At 37.4% G+C, this 22462-nt stretch overlaps 1 protein-coding gene and 1 pseudogene across 1 annotated transcript; both read right to left on the bottom strand.

Moving 5' to 3' along the window:
* Nucleotides 1-7789: 7789 nt before the first annotated feature.
* On the bottom strand, nucleotides 7790-8781 carry LOC130836806 (putative gustatory receptor clone PTE01; annotated as a pseudogene).
* A 12470-nt stretch (nucleotides 8782-21251) lies between these two features.
* Nucleotides 21252-22166, bottom strand: LOC130837038 (olfactory receptor 7E24-like). The gene has a single exon (XM_057709796.1). The coding sequence runs from the start codon at nucleotides 22065-22067 to the stop codon at nucleotides 21252-21254; it is 816 nt and encodes a 271-aa protein (XP_057565779.1). The 5' UTR covers nucleotides 22068-22166.
* Between the last annotated feature and the right edge of the window lie 296 nt (nucleotides 22167-22462).

The following is a 22462-nucleotide window of genomic DNA, read 5'->3' as shown; positions in this document are numbered from 1 at the left end:
ACAGATTCACTGCTGCTCTCCTGCCCAGTGTGTGATGAAGTCTTAGGCTCCCTCCTCAGGACTGGCGGGAAGACAGACTCAGCCTGGGACCTTCTGATGCAGGTTCCTACAAAGGATGGAGACACAGGTGTGAAGCCACAATATTAGAACTGGCAAATTAATGATGTGGAGGCACCATCTAATTATTTACAATGGTATGACCTTTGGGCCTAAAGCCCAAAACTCATAATTAGCCAGTTGGTTGATGTTGTCCCAATCTCTGGGGACTTGCAAATATTAATGGAACAGGGAAAAGAGAAAATTGAATGTCCTGGGGAAGAAGGTCCCTTTCCTCCTTAGGAGGAAATTCAACTGTACTCCTTCTTCTTACTTCCAAGTTACGGGATGTTAACATAAAATTCAGACTGTTTTCTCAATTTAACCACTCAATATGTGATTTTGATATTTGTAAATCCTTTTTATTATTCATGAAATCTATGCAGCATTAGGTCTTCTATTCCAAGAATGTGATACACTTTCCTATTATTCACTTAATATTTGTGTCTAAGGATAGCTTTTTATTTTCATTGCCTTAGTTCTTGCTTTGGATGGCATTTTATATTGTGGAGGCTTACAAGCTTTTTGGGGGTATATTTGTTTGTTTTTCTAATTTGAATGTTTCTTCACTTCTATGTTTTTCTTTAATGGGATTACATCGTCGTATTAGGAAACTCTATATTTTTACTTATTTGTTAACTGATACTTTGCTGAAATATTTCAGAGGGCCTCCCAGAAGGTTGCAATCAGGGTGTTGGTCAGGGCTCTAGGCATCTGAAGCCTTCATGAGCAGAGGGTCACTTTCAAACTCCCTCAGAGGGCTGTTGGTGGGATTCGTATGTACCCAACATATTATCCAGAGAATTCCCGAAGTTCTTTAATACATGGGCCCCTGATGGAGCAGCAAACAACATGGAAGTTGGGTTCTGTCAACCAAGAGAGGAGAAAGGTAGCAAGAAGGAACCAAACGTTTTTTACTCTAATTCTTGACATGGCTCCCAAACATTTCTTCTACATTCTCATTGTTGTAATTGAGTCACTGTGTACATCTCATAATCAATGGGAAGGGAATATACGAGGGCATGAAAACCAGGAGTCGGGATCAGTGGGAGCATCTCTGAGACTGCCTACCACACAGTCCTCATCCTCTATAAGGACTTAGTGCTCATAGTAATTCAATACTCAGGTCCTGTCATCTGCTTTTCAGCATATCCCCAAATTCATCACACCACCATGATCTGAACAAAAATTACTTGAAGGCAAAGTAGCATTTGAATAGAACTTCCACCCAATTGGATACTTCTGCAAGTCTGACTCTACTGCTTCAGGTCATGCAATCTCAAGTAAACCCCTGGTTTCTGACGCACTAGGAGAGCCCCTCCATCAACATTGGGACAATCTGAAGTCATTGCAGGGACAAATGTAAGAAATGTTTCCAGTGAGTCTGATTTCTTCTAAGTAGAGATGAATAAACTCATTCCAGAATATATTTTCTTCACATTTCTTTGTGGACTTAGCTCTTGAAGACTAATAAAACGTGGTTTGGGCTTAGCTTTTTTTTTTTTTTTTTTTTTTTTAGTGTATCATGTGGGACGTATGTGGCTAGCGGAGTGATGTAACCATCTTACTTCTGTCCATGCAGGCTTCCTGGCTGAGAGACCTCTCTGGATTTTCATTAAGTGATATGATGAGAACTTTAATTTATACCAGAATCAAATTGAATATGGAGGGAAGGATGATATTTACAATTTGGGGATAGGGGACAGAGGATATTTTTAGGGTAAAGCATGTGGCAGATCTCTACAGGTTGAATGCAAGGGAGAGACTAGGTGTTGAAGTTTAAAATAATTCAACCATAGCAAAAATGTATTAGTACACTAAAATTATTTTATAGAGATTAGGAGGTATAAGATATTAGGGTCAATGACAAAGATGAATTCACAAGAACTGGGGTATGAAAAATAAAGTAATTTGTGTCTGTGCAGTATGAGACATTGCTTTGCTCCTTTCCCAGTTCCCAATATCGTCCCCACCCCGCCCCCAGCCCCAGAATGTTGCGTATCCTTGACCAAATACCAAGCGAGCGAATGTGGGTTGGACAGAGGGAAGATAAATGGTGGGGTCTTTTAAAATATATGGGCACAAGCAAAATACTGTTAAAATGAAGTCACAGCAGTGTAGAAAAGTTCATATATTAAGGTCATGGCCAAAGATGAGCGTACAGGACATGGTACCAAAAAAACACAGATATTTATGTTTATACAGTAAAATTAGTGATTTGCTCTTTGCCTTCCCAGTTCCTCCTCACATGATGAGTACCCCTAAAGTAAACAGAAATATTCTGACATTCAGTGAATGATGTATAATTGGGAAATTTCCATCCTCATTTTTTAATTCCTTTATTATAATAGAGATTTAAAAATCCCATTCTTTATGCTATGATTCTTTTTTATTAAATTTTTATTTATTTTTTAAGCTCTTTATTGGAATATAATTGCTTTACCCTGTTGTGTCAGTTTTTGTTGTACACTAAAGTGAATCAACTGTATTTATACACATATCCCCATATCCCCTCCCTCCCATGACTCCTTCCCTCTTTACCTATCCCACCCCTCTATGTCATCACCCGTCAATGAATTGATCTCCCTGTGTTATTCAGCAGCTGCCCACTAGCTATCTATTTTACATTTGATAGTTTATAGATGTCAATGCTATTCTCTCACATTGTCCTGCTTCCCTTCGTCCCCCCACCCCATTTCCTCAAGTCCGTTCTCTACATCTGCATCTTTATTCTTGCCCTGTCACTGGGTTCATCAGTACCATTTTTTTTTAGATTCCATATGTATGAGTTACCATACAGTATTTGTCCTTCTCTTTCTGACTTACTTCACTCCGTGTGACAGACTGTAGGTCCATCCACCTCACTACAAATAACTCAATTTCATTCCTTTTTATGGCTAATATTCCAGTGTATATATGTGCCACATCTTCTTTATCCATTCATCTGTTGATGGGCATTTAGGTTGCTTCCATGTCTTGGCTATTGTAAATAGTGCTGCAATAAACATTATGGTACATGTTTCTTATTGGATTACGGTTTTCTCAGGGTATGTGGCCAGGAGTGGGATTACTGGATCATATGGTAGTTCTATTTTTAGTTTTTGAAGGACCTCCATACTGTTTTCTATAGTGGCTGTACCAATTTATATGCCCATCAACAGTGCAGGAGAGTTCCTTTTTTTCCACAACCTCTCCTACATTTATTGTTTCCAGATGTTTTGATGATGACCATTCTCACTGGGTTGAGGTGATACCTCATGGTGGCTTTGACTTGCATTTCTCTAATGATTAGTAATGTTGAGCATCTTTTCATGTGTTTGTTGGCCATCTGCACGTCTTCTTTGGAGAACTGTCTATTTAGGTCTTCCACCCATTTTGGATTGGGTTATTTGCTTTTTTGGTATTCAGCTTCATGAGCTGCTTGTATATTTTGGAGATAAATCCTTTGTCTGTTTCTTCATTGGTTAATATTTTCTCCCATTCTGAGGGTTGTCTTCTTGTCTTGTTTATGGTTTCTTTCACTGTGCAAAAGGTTCTAAGTTTCATTAGGTCCCATTTCTTTATTTTTTATTTTATTTCCTTCATTCTAGGAGATGTGTCAAAAAGGATCTTGCTTTGATGTGTCATAGAGTGTTCTGCCTATGTTTTCCTCTAAGAGTTTTATACTGTCTGGCCTTACATGTAAGTCTTTAATCCATTTTGAGTTTATTTTTGTGTATGGTGTTAGGAAGTGTTCTAATTTCATTCTTTTACATGCAGCTGTCCAATTTTCCCAGCACAACTTATTAAAGACGCTGTCTTTTTTCCATTGTATATTCTTGCCTCCTTTGTCAAAGGTAAGGTGCCCATATGTGCTTGGGTTTACCTCTGGGTTCTCTATTCTGTTTCATTGATCTATGTTTCTGTTTTTGTGCCAGTACCATACTGTCTTGATCACTATGGCCTTGTAGTATAGTTTGAAGTCAGGAAGCCTAATTCTACCAACTCCGTCTTTCCTTCTCAAGATTGCTTTGTCTGTTCGGAATCTTTTCCATTTCCATACAAATCATAAGATTTCTTGTTCTAGTTCTGTGAAAAATGCCATTGGTAATTTGACAGGGATTGCATTGAATCTGTAAAATGCTTTGGGTAGTACAGTCATTTTCACAATGTTGCTTCTTCCAATCCAAGAACATGGTATATCTCTCCATCTGTTTGTATCGTCTTTGATTACTTTCACCAGTGCCTTATAGTTTTCTGCATACAGGTCTTTTGTCTACTAAGGCAGGTTTATTCCTAGGTATTTTATTCTTTTTGTTACAATGGTAAATGGGAGAGTTTCCTTAATTTCTCTTTCTGCTTTTTTGTTGTTAGCATGTAGGTATGCAAGAGATTTCTGTGCATTAATTTTGTATCCTGCTACTTTACTAAATTCATCAATAAATGCTAGCAGTTTTCTGGTAGCATCTTTAGGGTTTTCTATGTATAATATCATGTCATCTGCAAAGAGTGACAATTTTACTTCTTCTTTTCCAATGTGGCTTCCTTTTATTTCATTTTCTTCTCTGATTGTTGTGGCTAAAACTTCCAAAACTATGTTGAAAAATAATGATGAGAGTGGGCACCCTTGTCTCATTCCTGTCCTTAGAGGGAATTCTTTCAGTTTTTCACCATTTAGAATGATATTGGCTTTTGGTTTGTCATATATGGCTTTTATTATGTTGAGGTAACTTCCTTTTATGACCATTTTCTGGAGAGTTTTTATCATAAATGGATGTTGAATTTTGTCAAAAACTTTTTCTTCATCTATTGAGATTATCATATGGTTTTTATCCTTCAATTTGTTGATATGATGTATCACCTTGATTGATTTGCATATATTGAAGAATCCTTGCATTCCAGAGATAAACCCTATTTAATTATGGTGTATGATCTTTTTAAGGAGCTGTTGGATTCTGTTAGCTAGTATTTTGTTGAGGATTTTTACATGTGTATTCATCAATGCTATTGGCCTGTAATGTTCTTTTTTTGTGACCTTTTGCCTGGTTTTGGTATCAGGGTGATGGTGGCCTCGTAGAATGAGTTTGGGAGTGTTCCTCCTGCTATCTTTTGAAAGAGTTTGAGAAGGACAGATGTTAGCTCTTCTCTAAGTGTTTGTTGCAATTCGCCATCTGGCCCTGGGCTTTGGTTTGTTCATAATTTTTTAATCATAGTCTCAATTTCAATACTTGTGATTGGTCTGTTTATATTTTATATTTTTTCCTGGTTCAGTCTGGAAAGATTGTATTTTTCTCAGAATTTATCCATTTCTTCCAGGGTATCTAATTTATTGGCATACAACAGCTTGTAGTACTCTCTCATGATCTTTCATATTTCTGCAGTGTCTGTTGTTACTTCTCCTTTTTCATTTCTAATTCTGTTGATTTGCGTCATCGCCCTTTTTTTCCTGATGAGTCTGGCTAATGGCTTATCACTTTTATTTATCTTCTCAAAGAACCAGCTTTTAGTTTTATTGATCTTTGCTATTGTTTCCTTCCTTTCTTTTTCATTTATTTCTGATCTGATCTTTATGATTTCTTTCCTTCTGCTCACTTTGGAGTTTTTTTGTTCTTCTTTCTCTAATTATTTTAGGTGTAAGGTGAGTTTTGTTTATTCTATATTTTTCTTGTTTCTTGAGGTAGGACTGTATTGCTATAAACTTCCTTCTTAGAACTGCTTTTGCTGCTTCCCATCGGTTTGGGTTGTTGTGTTTTCATTGTCATTTGTTTCTAGATATTTTTTCGAGTTCCTCTTTGATTTCTTTAATGATTTCTTGGTTGTTTAATAGTGTATTGTTTAGCCCCCATGTGTTCATATTTATTACAGTTTTTTTTTCCTTTAACTGATATCTAGTCTCATGGTGTTATGGTCAGAGAGGATGCTTGATATGATCTCATTTTTCTTTAATTTACCGAGGCTTGATTTGTGACCCAAGATGTGATCTCTCCAGGAAAATATTCCGTGTGCACTTGAGAAGAATATGTATTCTGTAGTTTTTGGGTGGAATATCCTATAAACATCAATTAAGTTGAGATGGTCTAATGTGTCATTTAATGCTTGTGTGTCCTTATTTATTTTCTGTTTGGATGATCTGTCCATTGATGTAAGTGGGGTGTTGAAGTCTGCTACTATTATTGTGTTCCTGTCGATTTTCCCTTTTAGGGCTGTTAGCATTTGCCTTATGTATTGAGGTGCTCCTATGTTGGTTGTATAGGTATTTACAATTGTTATATGTTCTTCTTGGATGGATCCCTTGATCATTATGTAGTGACCTTCCTTGTCTCTTGTAATAGTCTTTACTTTCAAGTCTAATTTGTATGATATGAGTATTGCTACTCCAGCTTTCTTTTGACTTCCATTTGCATGGAATACCTTTTTCCATCCCTTTCCTTTCAGTCTATATGTATCCCTTGGTCTGAAGTGGGTTTCTTGTAGGCAGCATATAGAAGGGTCTTGTTTGTGTATTCATTCAGCCTACCTGTGTCTTTTGGTTGGAGCATTTAATCCATTTACATTTAAGGTGATTATTGACATGTATGTTCCTACTATCATTTTCTTAATTGTTTTGTTTTTGTTTTTGTAGGCCTTTTCCTTCTCTTGTGTTTCCTACTTAGAGAAGTTTCTTAAGGAATTGTTGTAATGCTGGTTTTTTGGTGCTGAATTCTCTTAATTTTGCTTGTCTGTAAAGCTTTTGCTTTCTCCCTCAAATCTGAATGAGATTCTTGCTGGGTAGAGTATTCTTGGCTGTAGGTTTCTCTCTTTCAGGACTTTCAGGATATCCTCCCATTCCCTTCTGGCCTGCCGAGTTTCTGCAGAAAAATCAGCTGTTATCCTTATGGGTTTTCCTTTATATGTTATTTGTTACTTTTCTCTTGCTGCTTTTAATATTTTTTCTTTGTGTTTAATTTTCTTTAGTTTGATTAATATGTGCCTTGGTGTATTTCTCCTTGGTTTTATTCTGTATGGAACTCTCTGCGCTTCTTGGACTTGATTAATAATTTCCTTTCCCATGTTGGGGAAGTTTTCCACTATAACCTCTTCAAATATTTTCTCAGACCCTTTCTTGTTTTCTTCTTCTTCTGGGAAGCTTATGATTCAAATGTTGGCATGCTTAATGTTGTCATCAAGGTCTCTGAGACTGTCTTCCTTTTTTTTTCCTTCTTTTTTCTCTTTCCTGCTCTGTCACAGTCATTTCCCCTCTTCTATCTTGCAACTTATTTATTCATTCTTCTTTCTCAGTTATTCTGCTGTTTATACCACAATGTATCTTATATACACAGTGTTAAACATATTGGATTAATAGAAACAGAGAGGAGAATGATGGTTGCCTGTGAGTGAAGGGTGATAGAAAGGGGAGACGTTGCTTAGGCTTACAAGATTAATAAGTTCCAGTGATGTAAACCAGATGATGGTGACAATATGTAACACTATGTTCTTGTGCATAATGAGATTCAGTTATGCAGTAATTATGATTTAAAAAGGATCCGATCACACTCAACAGTCCCATTAAAGAAACACCAAGAAGAAGCAATATTTAAGTTCTAAGCAAGGAGAGAAGTGAAGGCCACAGAGCAACAAAAATAATGTGATGAGAGAGGCAGAATCTTCAGATCTACATATTTGGTTTGTTGCATTTTCCAAACTATACTCCAAATGGGTGGCACAGGCACTGAGATTAGTTTGTTTTGCTGAGCAACCTCCACATGGCCCTCTTGATGTCCCTGTTCCTCAGACTGTAGATGAAGGGGTTCATCATGGGGGTGACCACAGTGTACATCACCGAGACTAGTGCATCCTTCCTGTCAGATTGTGAGATGGCTGAGCTGAGGTAGACACCAAGGCTTGTTCCATAAAATAAGCAAACAACCGACAGGTGGGAGCCACAGGTGGAGAAAGCTTTATACCTCCCACCTGATGAGGGGACTCTGAGAATGGAGGAAAGAATTCTATAGTAAGAGAAAAAGATCCCTGAGAGAGGAAGAAATCCAATGATGGCAACAATAAAATACACAACTATGTTATCAGTGAAAGTGTCAGAACAGGCAAGCTTGAGGAGTTGAGAAGGGTCACAGAAGAAATTAGGAATTTCCACATTTTTAAAGCATGTAAGTTGTAACACAATCAGATTGTGCACCTGGGAGTCCAGAAGGCTAACCAAAAAAGACACCAAAACCAAAAAGCAACAGAGGCAAGGGTTCATTGTGACCTTGTAGTGCAGTGGGTGACAGATGGCCACAAACCTGTCATAGGCCATAGCAGTAAGGAGCATGGTATCCATACATCCAAAGAGGATGAAAAGAGACATCTGTGCCAGGCAGCCCTCATAGAAGATGACTCTGCTGTGAGTTTGGATGTTCACCATCATCTTGGGAACAGTGGTGGAGATGAAACCGATGTCAGCCAAGGACAGGTTGGAGAGGAAGAAGTACATGGGGGTGTGGAGGTGGGCGTCAGAGGTGACAGCCAGGATGATGAGCAGGTTCCCCAACATGGTGACCAGGTACATGGACAGGAACAGGGTAAAGAGCATAGGCCGCAGTTCTGAATCATCCGAGAGGCCCAGGAGAAAGAATTCTGATACATTTGTTAAGTTTTGTGTGTCTGTGTAGATTGGACAGCTTTAAAAAGTAAAGAGGGTTGGTAAAAAGGAAATAAGTAAATGAGCATGTAGCACTGTGTCCATATTTTGGATTCAAGCAATCATTTCTGCAGTCATACACCCAGGATCTTCAGCAGTATTTCTCAGTGTAACAAAATCTATCCACTAGAACTGCTCCCTTATTTCTTTCTGTTTCTTCACCTCTTTCTCTGTACACTTACTTTAGAGAAAGTGGACTGAAGGGTAAAATAGGTGCCAGAATGTTGGAGATAATACAGTCTAATCTTTAGAAAAAAATCTAAAATGAGAAATATCTTCCCCTTTTAAGAAAATAAAATTTAAATTTAAGGAAATTAAGACATGGTTTTATAAATCTTATTTTCTTCAAATACAGTTCTATATATCTCCTTCACTTAGGATATTCATAAACACTCTATGAAATGCAAAACTGTTTCATCTGAATTCTAAATTAAAGATTAATGTTCATAATCAGAAAACATTTTTCTGTGCCAGTTATCTTCATAAGTGTTATCTTTCTTTGATTTTCTGTCTTTCCTGTGTCCTAAAACAAGTGATTACTCAAATATGTGAGTTGTCTCTTAAAAGTCATTAAGTGTATAACACTATGACAAATGCAAAACAGATAACTAATGGGAAGTTGCTGCATAACATAGGGAGATCAATTCAATGATGGGTGATGACTTAAAGGGCTGGGATAGGGAGGATGGGAAGGAGTCGCAGGAGGGATGGCCTATGGGGTATATGTATAAATACAGCTGATTCACTTTGGTGTACAGAAAAAACAGTGTAAAGCAATTATGTTCTAATAAAGAGCTTAAAAAATTAAAAAGAAATAAAAAAGTAATTAAGTATATAAATAATACCATTGGCTTTGCTGGAATTCAAACTACAATAATTATGGTTTAGTTAGGTGCATATAATCATACAACATTGATTACTAGAAAATTGATGTTAATATATTTCTGTCCATGATTAAACAATAATGAAATCTAAGAAATGCTCAAAAATTTCTGTTTTTACACAGGGTTATTTGTTTCTACCCAATACAGTCTCAGGAAAATGTTTAGTTTATGAGACCATGCCTCATTTTTTGCACCTGTTCTGTACTGGTTTGATAATACTACTTCATTATTTTTTTGTTTTTCTAGTTATATAAGTATGACTGACAAAATTGCACTTTGGATGTTGTACAACGTGAAGATTTCTTTAAGTTGTACAAAATGATAATTTAATGCACATACACATTGTGAATGATTATCACAAAGAAGTTAACTAATACAATTCCTCAGCTCACGTTGTTACTATTCATGTGTATGTGTGTGGTGAGAACATTTGAGCGGATCTCTCTTAGCAGATTTCAAGAATACAGTACAGTAGTATTAACTATAGTCACCTTGCTGTATACTAGATCCCCAGAAATTGTTCATCTCATAAGGGAAAGTTTGCACCCTTTCATCAACCTCTTCCTGCTTCCTCCACCACTACCCCTTACAACTACAGTTCTATCTGTGGTTCTATTTGTTTGATTTCTTAGATTCTACACATAAGTGAGATCCTAGAGTATTTGTCTTTGTCTGGTGTATTTCATTAAGGATACTATCCTACAGTTTCGTCCAAGTTGTCATAAATGGCAGGATTTCCTTCTTATTATGGGTGAATGATGTTCCGTCATAGATGTATATACACATACATCTCTGTGTGTGTATATATGTGTATATTATAAAGTTATACACTAATCACATTATCATTATTCACTGATCTGTCGACAGACGCTTTATTTCCATATTTTTGCTATTGTGAATAATACTGCAATGACATGGAAGTGCAGTATCTCTTCCAAATACTGATTTCAGTTCTTTCGGACTTCTACCCTGAAGTGGGGTTGTGGATCATAAAGTATTTCTATTTTAATTAGTAGCAGTTTTTAATGTTTAAGGAAACTCTGTTTTGTTTTCTGTAATTACTGTACCAATATTCATTCCCATCAACCAGGTACAAGGTTCCCTTTTCTCCACATCCTCAACAACACTTGTTGTCCTTTGTTTTTTGATCATAGCCATCCTAACAGATGCGAGGTGGTATTTGATTGGAGTTTTGACCTGCATTTCTTGATATTAGTGATGTTCAGCACCTTTTCCTATGCCTCGTGGTCTTGTTTTCCTCATCAAAATCACCATATTTACATCGAAGAGTTTAGCACCAGGGAAAGTCCCACAGCCAAGTCAAGACCAGGCCTCCTATGACTAGTTAAGAGACTTTCATATCAACGCTTCATGATAATGGAATTGCAATTCTTACACTTCTGCTTCCTAAAGGTAATTCCAGTTCCTTATTTTGGCATGTCAAACTATGACTATATTGAGAAAAAATTCAAAATAGAATATAAACACACCTGGGCACTTTCCTTATCTATACCATTGTGATAATAATTGAACCTGGTAATAGGAATGTGGTAACAAAGTTTTCAAAAGTCATTTATATTGCTTAGACCAGTGGTTTACAGTCCCATTTGATTGATACCTTGCATGTGCTTATTTTAAAATACACAGCTACCCCAACCTCAGGCTAGAACCAAATTTCAGAATCTCTACAGGTGAGTTTCTTGGCCATCCTAACAGAAAGCTGTGCTTGAGAAACACTGCCTTACAATATCGCCCAACCCTAAGCAAAATCTCCATTAATACTGCTTATTAATACTATGATCAACACCCAACACCTAGTTTTAAAATATAAACATTTAATAACATTTATTTCCGATATCATGTTTTATAGAGATTTGAAACATTACCAATAAAATCTGACACTCTTAGTATCTCAGCTCCATCCCATTCCTCTGCATACCTGTCCCCAGTAGCAATCAGTGTCATGAAGTTGAGGAATGTATTTTCTTATCAGTGTTTCCATAACGTCAATATTGATTTATGTACCCATAATCAGCTTTCTTAAAATCCTCGCTAGACAGAGTACTACCCTTATGGCCTCTAAAATGTACTTGCTTACCACATCTTTGTGCTTAAGTCTCTTTTTGAAGTCCAAACAACTACTTCAAACATTTTCCTGGTGCACATTTTTATGTAAGGAAAGACACCATTTGCTTCAGTTCATATATTCATATTTACATATTTTAATATATATTAAAAAATTTAAATATATTTAACACATTAACATGTAATAGCAACAATATAATATTTTACTTATCTATTAAATATTTAATTTATATCAAATATATTTTTATATTCTATTTATTTATCTGCTTCTTACAACAATTCTATGAAATTTGTTGTACTTCTCTTTGTATCATACAAATGAGATATTGTATATAATACGTGAATAGTAATTAGCTGTTCAATTACTAAGAATTGATGCACATTCAGTGTTATTAATATTAACGGCTTATATTCGTTTCAATACAAAAAGTATTTTCTATCAACTACATCCTATTTCATTAAGGTATCATTTGAAAATATTCTTGAAGGCTGTCTTGTGATAACTACATGATTTTTCATCTCTGAGAGACTTTTTCAACCTTAAATGTCAATGCTGGATGCAAACATGGCAATTCACAGAAAATCCCATAATCCATCATGTTAGTGCCATTATGGCCCCTGTGAACTACTGTCTCATGCTCATCATTCACAGGTTGAATCTCTGAAGCAAAAGGGAATGAAGCACTTCTATCTTTATTTCAAATCTGGGACCAAAGTAGGTTAGAAAAGAAGCACTCATTAGCTATAGAGGAGGTGACTGAGAACTGGTGCAGGAATAAGCAGATGAAGGAATGAGTCGAGTCCTGGGTCTTTCACTCTCTATAAGTGGAGTGTGTGAAAATCTCTCCACCTCTATATGATTCTGTTCCTTCCTAGAAGAAGAAAAGTCTGAATCGAACCTCTAGATCATATATGGTACCTTAGAGAAGTTTGGAGCGTCACAAATATTTGGCTTTTGTTTTGTGAGGAATTTCAATCAATTTGGGATGGTGTGTTTAGCAATGAAACGCAGTCCCCAAAATTAATGATGTTTTATGGATCACATGACAGAGAGATCGAAGGCTTTCCTGTGTCAGGGCTCTGGAGCATGGAGTGACATAAAATCCTAAAATGTGTCTCAGCCTATAGAATAAAATGTACCATTCCCTTCTTCTCTATTTTTCTCCCACACTTATGAAAATCCCTGCAATGGTTTCTCAATCATTGAATACTGCAGCTGCTATGCAATGGAAAAGAATAGGCCCTATAGAAAGTCCATGACATACAGAAATAATCACAATTTTATCTTGTCTCAGGTCCTATGGGAAATTGCTGAAGAAAATGAAAACACTGGCATGAATGGTCCACTGTGTGGAAATCATATGACCCACACTTTGTTTCCATGGAAAATGTAAAGATTTATTCAATACTTAACTGTGTTTTTGTTTGTTTGTTTGCTTTGGTTTTATTCTTGGAGACTCCTTTGTGCCATCAAGGTATAGGCTCTGGGGAATCAGAAATAAATGAGCCACAGTCACTGCTCATCATCTATGAAAAAAGCTGCTTGTATAAACATCAATAAAGTATCCTGTCAAGGGTATGGGAAAAATTTAACATCAGGTCATCAGACATTTAAGTCAAATGACATGAGAATTAGTCTTGTCATTAGAAATACCTAAAATGTATCTTGCCCTTTCAGTATGTATCCATCATACAGTTACTCTAAAGAGGGCCTCCATTATTCATTTAGGCCTCATTCTTGGACTTGTGTCAACAAGTAATAAATTCAGTGGACAATCCTAAGTTCAGGTATGCTAAGAACTTGTCCCCAAATAAACTAATAATAAGTGGAGAAAACAGAATTCAAAATGAAGTTGTCAGTCTCTGAGCCCTGTGCAGTAAATTTCACGATATCCAGACATTCTGAAAATTTTAAGCAGAGGTGCTGAGATCTAAGCACAGATACATATGAAGTACATTTCTAAACTGTTTTCAGTTTCCTAGCTAGGAATAAACCCCAAAGCTCTGACTGTATGTCTCCTCCTGTGATTGAGTAGGCTGATAATAAGGATGAAGGAGGAAGTGGACAGTGGAAACTAAATCCAGGAGCAGGATCTGCCCTGAATCATCCTGGGTCCCTTCTCTTTATGACTTTCCCTGTGATCTCACCCACCTTTCCTGTAGTTGATGCAGCAAGTGCTGTCTACTGCCCTCTGTTGTGTCCTCCAGAAAACTCCAAAGGGAAGGGCATAGTGAGCAGGGAGTCTTTGTCAGGACTGACAGGGAGGTGACAAGAGTGTTTGGGTGGCAGGGGGAGGGCTGCCTAGATGCCCTGTGTCTGGACTCAGTCCACCCAGGCTGAGTGGCTGAAACCCCTTCTAACTCATGGCCTGGTACAAGTTACGTAAACTGCTGTGCTCCTTTCCATTAATAAAATAATAGAAATGTATGTGCACTTGTATTTTGGGAGACAATATGCAAACAAGATACCCCTTAAAGCCTGGCACTTTGGAAGCCCTCAGTAACAGTACATGAAACACTTACTGTGTGATTTCTTTGTGAAAATCACAGCACCAAATATTTTACATGTATTTTTCTCACCCTAGAAAACTACATGAAAAAAATTTAATGGGGAAGAGTTTAACAAAACACTAACCTTAACGTAAAAGTATAAGTGCCCTAGAGAGTCAGAGACTTATTTTATATTTAACTATAAACTATAATTCTATTGTGGTTAAATATATATATGACCATGAAAAATGTACTAAAAAAGAGCATTAAAAAGTAAGAATTACTGATAATGCTGTATATTCAAGCAATGTGAAACGTAAAAGCTGAAATTACTTGCATATACGTGACCGATATATTCTGTATCCTTTCTAAATACTAGACATACAGAATAGTTATACTATTTACTATTCTACTTTAGCTATCTGTCACACATGTTTATTCAAAGTTTTTACTTGAAGAAAATAATAGTATATGATTATGGTTAATGTCATCCTCCTCCTCATCATCACTCCTTTCAGAATCATTTGAAGTGCTAAAGGGGAGGTTTACAGAGACTCACTTTGGTGGGAGGGATGTCCGTCAGAGCCAGAACCAGTGAGCATGGAAGCAGGACTCTGAATGGGACTTCTCACACCCCAACCAGAACCAAGAACATAAATGTCATAGGGATCTGATCTGAAATTTGTGTATCAGTGCCTTTCCATCTGTCTATCCCAATGGTTATGTTTGTCTTGTGAAGGAAACAATTATGCTCCCAACACTCCCTTCATCCATCACTGTCTCCCTCAGCACTTACTGGCTGGGCTGCATCTCAGCTGGACCATGACCAAGGGGCACAGTCTCACTGCCCCTCTCCTTCCTGGTGTGTGATGAAGTCTCAGGGACCATCCTCAGGACTGGCTGGAAGACAGACTCAGGCTGGGATCTTCTGATGCAGGTTCCTACAAAGGATGAAGACAAAGGTGTGGATACACAATATTAGAACTGGCAAGTTAATGAGCTGGAGGCACCAGCAATTATTTACAAAGGCACGACCTTAGGGCTCAATGCCCAAAGCTCATAATTAGCCAGTAGGTCAATAATATCCCAATCTCTGCAGACTTGCTAATATTAATGGAACAAGAAAAGGAGAAAAGTGAATATCCTGGGAAGGGTCTGCATCCCTCTTCTCCTTAGGAGGAAATTTACCTGTACTCTTGCTTCTTACCTCCAAGTTGCAGGATGTTAACATAAAATGCAGATGATTTCTTCTCAATTTGACAACTTAGTGTGTGATTTTGACATTTGTAAATCCATTTTATTAATCATGAAGTCCATGAAGCTTATGATATTCTATATCAAGGATGTGATACACTTTCCATTTTCACAGATAATATAAACCTCTAGGATAACTACTTATTTTCTTTGCCTTGTTCCTTGCTTTGGATAGTATTTTATATCAGGGAGATTTATACGTGTTTTATTCTTCTAATTCAAAGTAGTCTAGACTTCTAGGCTTTATCTAATTGAATTACATTGCGTTATTCAGAAGATCTTGACTTTTACTTATTATTTTGTAACTGATATTTTGTTTAAATATTTCAGAGGGCCTCCCAAAAGTTAGCAACCAGAGTGCTGGTCAGGGCTGCAGGCATCTGAAGCCTTGATGAGCAGAGGGTCACTTTCAAGCTCACTCACGGGTCTGTGGGTGGGATTCACATGTACCCAGGACATTATCCAGAGAATTCCCAGAGTTCCTTGATACATGGGCACATGATGTAGCAGTGCACAACATGAAGTTGGATTCTATCAACCATGAGAGAAAGATAGAGGCAACAAGAAGGAAGCCAGATTTTTATTTTTTTCTGGTCTTCCCTGAAGTGACTGCTCAATATTTCTTCCACATACTCATTGTTGTAATTGAGTCACTATGTACATCTCATAGTCAATATACAAGAAATGAAAACCAGAAGTTGAAATCACTGGGAGCATCTCAGAAACTGCCCACCAAACAGCCGTCATCCTCTATAGGGACCTTGTGCTCTGAGCACTTCAAGACTCAGGTCCTGTCCATCTGTTTCCAGCATAGTCTTAAATTCACCTCACCATGATGATCTCAATAAAATATCCTGGATATAATATTACAAATTGTGTACTTTTGCAGACTTCACTCTCCTGCTCTGGTCGTGCAGTCTCAAGTAGACCCCTGGTTTCTGATGCACTAGGAGAGGCCCTCCCTCAACATCAGGACAGCCTGCAGCCATTCCATGGGCAAATGTATCAAATGTTCCCCTTGTTTCTTATTTCTGCTAATTCGAATGGAATCCCCTTGCTCCAGAATATATTTTCTTTAGGATTCTTTGTGGTCTCAGCTCTTAAAGACTTTAATAAAATGTTTTTTGAGCTCATTTGTTTTTTGTAGTGGATACAGTGGGATGTATGTGGATAGTGGTGTGATGTAACCATCTAAATCCTATCCATGCAGCCTTCCTGACAGAGAGCTCTCTCCTAAGGAATGCAGAGAATGGTTCATCATTAAGTGATATGAGTAAAGCGAGTGTAAAACAAATCAAATTGGATAAGGAGGAAAGGATGTTATTCATCCCTGTGTGGATAAGTGGCAGAGGGTATTTTTAGGGGAGAGCACATGGCAGACATGAGAGGGAGAGACTGGGTGTTGGGGCATTTATAATATTTAGCCCACAGCACAAATGTCACTAAACTGAAACTATTTCCTAGTGAATCAAGGAATAAGATTCTAGGGTCAGTGACAAAGATGAACTTAAAGGGCATGAGAGATGAAAAACCAAGGTAGTTATGTTTGTACCATAAAATGTGACATATGTTGTGTTCTATATCCAATTCCCATTGCCCCCTCCTATGATGAGTATCCATAACAAATAGCAGGTCAGTAGGCTTGATTAGAGTGTGTGTGTGTGAGAGAGAGAAAGAGAAGGTGAGTATTGGGGCCCTTTAAAATATGTGGGCAGTAGCACAAATAATACAAAACTGAAGTCACATCATAGTTGGTAGTGAAGATCAAACGTTAGTGTCACTGACAAAGGTAATTATAGAGAGCATGGTGCTTGAAAAACTTAGATATTGATGTTTATGTAGTAAAATTAATGATTTTCTTTTTGCTTTTCCCAATTTCTCCACACATGATGAGTATTTTTGTCAAAAATAGGAATCTTTACACATTCAATGTTTGATGTGTAGCTGAGAAATTTCCACACGCTGTGTTTTGTGCCTTTATTATATGTAAAACTTTTCAAACTCCAACTTTTATTTTATGAGTCTTAATTTTGCAGTGGCCATTAGAGAAAAAATAGATCACATTGAAGGTCCTGATAATAAATATAAGCAAAGCATACATTGTTTTCTCTCTCAGGAGTTCTCAGAGATGTCTATAGGTGGGGAAGACTCCAGGGAAGAAGAAAATACCGGATGTATAATTGTCTTCACTCTTTCTTATATAGAGAGAATAATTTGTTTAATGTTATACGAAGTAGAGCTGTGCCTAAATTCTGCTCTTACTGTGCTACATTAGAGTACAAAAAAATGACGATCAGTCCTTGATCTCAACTTGGTCACGATGTCATTGTGTAAACACAAAAATGTAATGGTCATTCAGGCATCCAGGATAAAGCACTAATGATGTTCAGTAAATTTAGCTGAACCTCAGAGAAGATGACAAGAATGATGTAACATTTAGTTTTTGTTTTCTTTCTTTTAACTTGTGCGCATATTATCTTTTTAAGCTTAGAGTGCTTTACATGCCATGTGGTTAAAAATATTTAGAAAGCATGAGAGTTTTTTTTTTCCTTAAATGTGGTTCACAAAGCTAATAACTCCAGAAGCTGATGTTTAAATTAAATATACTACCTGAAAAGCCCTTTACCTGAAAAATGACATTGGCCTATTAATATGGTATATATGATAGTGTACACTTATTGACCCACTAATATGTCCAAACACTGTTCTAATACATACCTTTGGTTACCTCATCTCAACCACCTTTTCAGTTAAGAAATTTTGTTAACACTATTCTATAGGCAAGGAAGTTGGAAAGATGTTTTGTATCATATTTAAGGTCACAGTTTGTAATATCAGGTAACTTATGAATTCCAAGATGCTAATTTAAAATTAACTTCATTGCCAGGAGGAGATGAAGATGGTAGAGTAAGTGGACTCTGAGGTCAGTTCCTTGCAGAAGAATGTCAAAAATACATCTTCACGTGGAGTAATTCTCACTGAAAAGAAACTGGAAACAGTCAGAGAGACTCTTCCACCAAAACTGTAAAGTAAGACCCACATGGAATCTGGTAGGAAGGGAGAGAGAGTGATCAGGTGCCCTCAGGAGGGGACATAGAAGAGGAGGGGGTACCATGGGCTGGGATAAGCTACCTGGGGAGTGAAGGTGAGAGTTGCACACCATGTATTGGGCACCCAGCCTGGAGTCTAACATGAGGAAGACAAATCTCCATCACACACCTGTTAGACTGGCTATTATTAAAAAGACAAGAGATAGCAAATGCTGGCCAAACGGAATCCTCATGCACTGTTGAAGGGAATGTATAGTCACTATGCATAAGAGCATGGAGTTTCCTCAAAAATTTTAAATAGAACTGACATATGATACAGCAATCTCACTGCTGGGTGTGTGTCCAAAGGAGATGACATAACTATCTTGAAGAGATAATTGCATGGCCATGTTCATTACAGCATTAAAAAGAGGAACTATCTAAGTGTCCTTCGACGAATTAGGGGTAAAGATAAAGAAAGTGTAATAGACGTTAAGTACATACAATGGAATATTATTCAGTCACAAAAGAAGCAGATCCTGCCACTTGCTACAATATGGATGAAACTTGAGGGCATTATGCTACGTGAAATAAGTCAGACAGTGAAAGACAGGTAATGTATGATTTCCCTTATATGTGGAATGTAAACTACTGAACTCGAAGAAGCAGAGTGTATTTTCTCCCATTTTACCAAATGTGAACATTGTGGAAAAATATTTTGTGAATGTTGTAGAACATCTAGGATTAGTATTCAGTTGTATACTTTCTATTATAATATATTTGGACTTACAATATCCTATATCCATTTGTTGTGAGAATTTAAAGACGATTTAATAAGGAAACAGGAGGTAGGAAATTTAACAGAACATACACTGGATATTAAACCACACATGCACACACAAAAGCAGAGTTACTTTGGCTCTTCCCAAGATCCTTGGCTACCATTTAGGTTTCCATAAATGGATATACAAACATAATATTTTAATATTTTCTATCATTTTGATTAGGCAGTATCTCTTGCCAAAGACTAAGGCTTCATCCTTTGTCAAGTGTATTATTTCCTTTAAAATCAAAGTTGCCATCAAAATATTTAGTAGGTGATATTCCTAAGCAAATTAAACTAGTTTTGCACAGCTTTCAGATGGCCAAGATTACTACCAAAAAATGATGGGTGACACATCTAAGAAGCAATGGATACTAATCTTGTACAACTAAACAGAAACTCTAAGATGTAGTTATTGTGACAGAAGACAGGAAGGCATGGTAATCTAGTGATGTCCTAACCAGGCTGTTTCTTTTAAAAGAAAAAAATACTTCCTTTTGCTGGTGACAGGGCTCTTTGCAATCTGACAGTAACGTAAAAAAAGATAAACTTATTGTGAAGACTAGGGTGACATAATGTACCTCAGGCATCATTAGAGCCACACTGCAATTGGAAATATATCACCACCTCTCTTCCAGTTGCATATCTGAAACTAAGGCATATGCTTGACAACCAGCTTTCTTTCCTGTGCATACTTAGCAATCTTCCATTGACAGCTACTCCAAACCTACTTGTATACTCATGCTATAGTATCAGTCCAGATTCAGTCGAGAAAAGAGAAACCAATTAGTGATTTTAATGAAGAGAATTTAATACAGGGTGTTGGTTAAAGAGTTAGTGAAGGACTGAAATGTAAAAAAGGATAATGCAGGACATAGCTACCACAAGTGAAGGAAGCAGCTACTACACCAAGGAGTTGAGGGGTATAAACTTGAGCTTTTAGGGCAAAGAGAATTTTACTGACCACTATTGAATGTATACAAGATGAACACATGATGGAAAATACAGCAGTGATTTCAAGAGCCCCACCCCAAAGCAAAGTGTAGACGTGTGAGTTTGGAACAGAGACAATAGCTTCATAACCAGCACATGTACCCAGCTGTATGGTGAGAGAGACCATATGCGAGGAATCATTATCAGGAATAATGGGGAGAACACATTGCCTCTTGCCATAGTGGGCTCTTCATATCTTCCCCCATGAGCTCTGATGTCTTTAGGATCTTCAGCATTTGTCCATGAGCATCTAGGATGCATGGCATACAGGTCATCTTTGAATGCATGCTTTGACTTAGATCAGAAGTTCTGAAACTTGGCCACACATTACAACCAGCCTAACTGCTTTTAAAGGTCCTCATGCTCAGGACACATCCAAGTCTAATTCAATCAGAATCTTTGGTGGTGATATTCAGTTACCACTATATTTTAAATTTTATTTTATTGCAGTGTAGTTGATTTAAAATGTTGTAAATTGTCAGTGCTTTTAAGACTCCCAGATGATTCTGATAAAAGCCAAGGTTGAGAGGCAGGGGCATGCGTCCTCCCACATAACCTGCAGACACATATTTGAAACCTAATGATCAGTGTGGAAAACAAACTGAAGCCTTGGGAAAATGTAATATATAAGTATATAAAAGAGGGAGTTGTTCATCTCCCCAGGAAGCTTGGGTCATCATGATAAACTAGAGACTTCTCCATAGATATAATAAGATTCTGTCATGGAGTAAATATAATATTTATAGAGTCCCAGGACACTTTCACAGTCCCGTTAAATACACACCAAAATAAGCAATATTAAAGTGTTAAGCAAAGAGAGGCATCAAGGCCATAAGAGCTCAAAAAATGATGTGATGAGCGAGAGATACCTTTCAGGTTAGATGTTTACTTATGCTGCACTTTCCAACCTAAACTCCAAAGGGATGACACAGGTACTAAGATTAGAACATTTTGCTGAGGAAGCTCCACATGGCCCTCTTGATATCTCTGTTCCTCAGACTGTAGATGAAGGGGTTCAGCATGGGGGTGAACACTGTGTACACCACTGAGGCCACTGCAACCTTTCTGGGAGATTGTGAGATGGCTGAGCTGAAGTACACACCAAGGCCTGTTCCATAAAACAAGCAAACAACTGACAGGTGAGAGCCACAGGTGGAGAAGGCTTTATACATCTGAACTGATGAGGGGACTCTCAGAATGGAAGAAATAATTTTATAGTAAGAGAAACAAATCCCTGAGAAAGGGAGACAAGCAAAGATGGCACCCACAAAATACACGACTATGTTATTGGTTGAAGTGTCAGAACAGACAAGCTTGAGAAGTTGAGAAGGATCACAGAAGAAATTAGAAATTTCCACATTCTTAAAGCAGGTAAGCTGTAACACGATCAAATTGTGCACCTGGGAGTCCAAAATGCTAACAAAAAAAGACACCAAAACTAAGAAGCAACAGAGGTGTGGGCTCATGATGACCTGGTAGTACAGTGGGTGACAGATGGCCACAAACCTGTCATAGGCCAACACAGTCAGAAGCACACTATCCATACATCCGAAAAGGATAAAAGAAGCCATCTGTGTGAGGCAGCCAACATAGGAGATGACTCTGCTGTGAGTTTGGATGTTCATGATAATCTTGGGGACAGTGGTGGAGATGAACCCGATGTCAGCCAAGGAGAGGTTGGAGAGGAAGAAGTACATGGGTGTGTGGAGGTGGGAATTAGAACTGACAACCAGGATGATGAGTAGATTTCCCAACATGGAGACCAGGTAAATGGACAGAAACAGGATGCAGAGCAAAGGCTGCTGTTCTGGATCATCTGAGAGGCCCAGGAGGAAGAATTCTGAGACACTTAGATTTCCAGTTTTCTGTAGCTTAGACATCTTTGGGAAAAGAAAGACAGATTCTTAAAAAGGAAACAAGCAAATGGGCATGTAGCACTGTGTCCATATTTTGGACTCAAGCAATTCATTTCTAAGATCATACACCTCAGTGTCTTCAGCAATATTTCTCATTGTGACAAATTCTGTCTGTTTAGAACTATTTCCTCATTGGTTTCTGTGTTATTCACCTCTGTCTATTTACTCTTACTTTATAAAACTTCACTGAAAAGCAAAAGAGAACAAGAACATTCAATTTAATACATCTATGATCT

The sequence above is a fragment of the Hippopotamus amphibius genome, chromosome 15 (genome assembly GCF_030028045.1).
Source record: "Hippopotamus amphibius kiboko isolate mHipAmp2 chromosome 15, mHipAmp2.hap2, whole genome shotgun sequence".
Taxonomy (NCBI): domain Eukaryota; kingdom Metazoa; phylum Chordata; class Mammalia; order Artiodactyla; family Hippopotamidae; genus Hippopotamus; species Hippopotamus amphibius.
The sequence above is the reverse complement of the archived record's forward strand: the minus strand, read 5'-3'. Positions and strand labels throughout refer to the sequence as shown.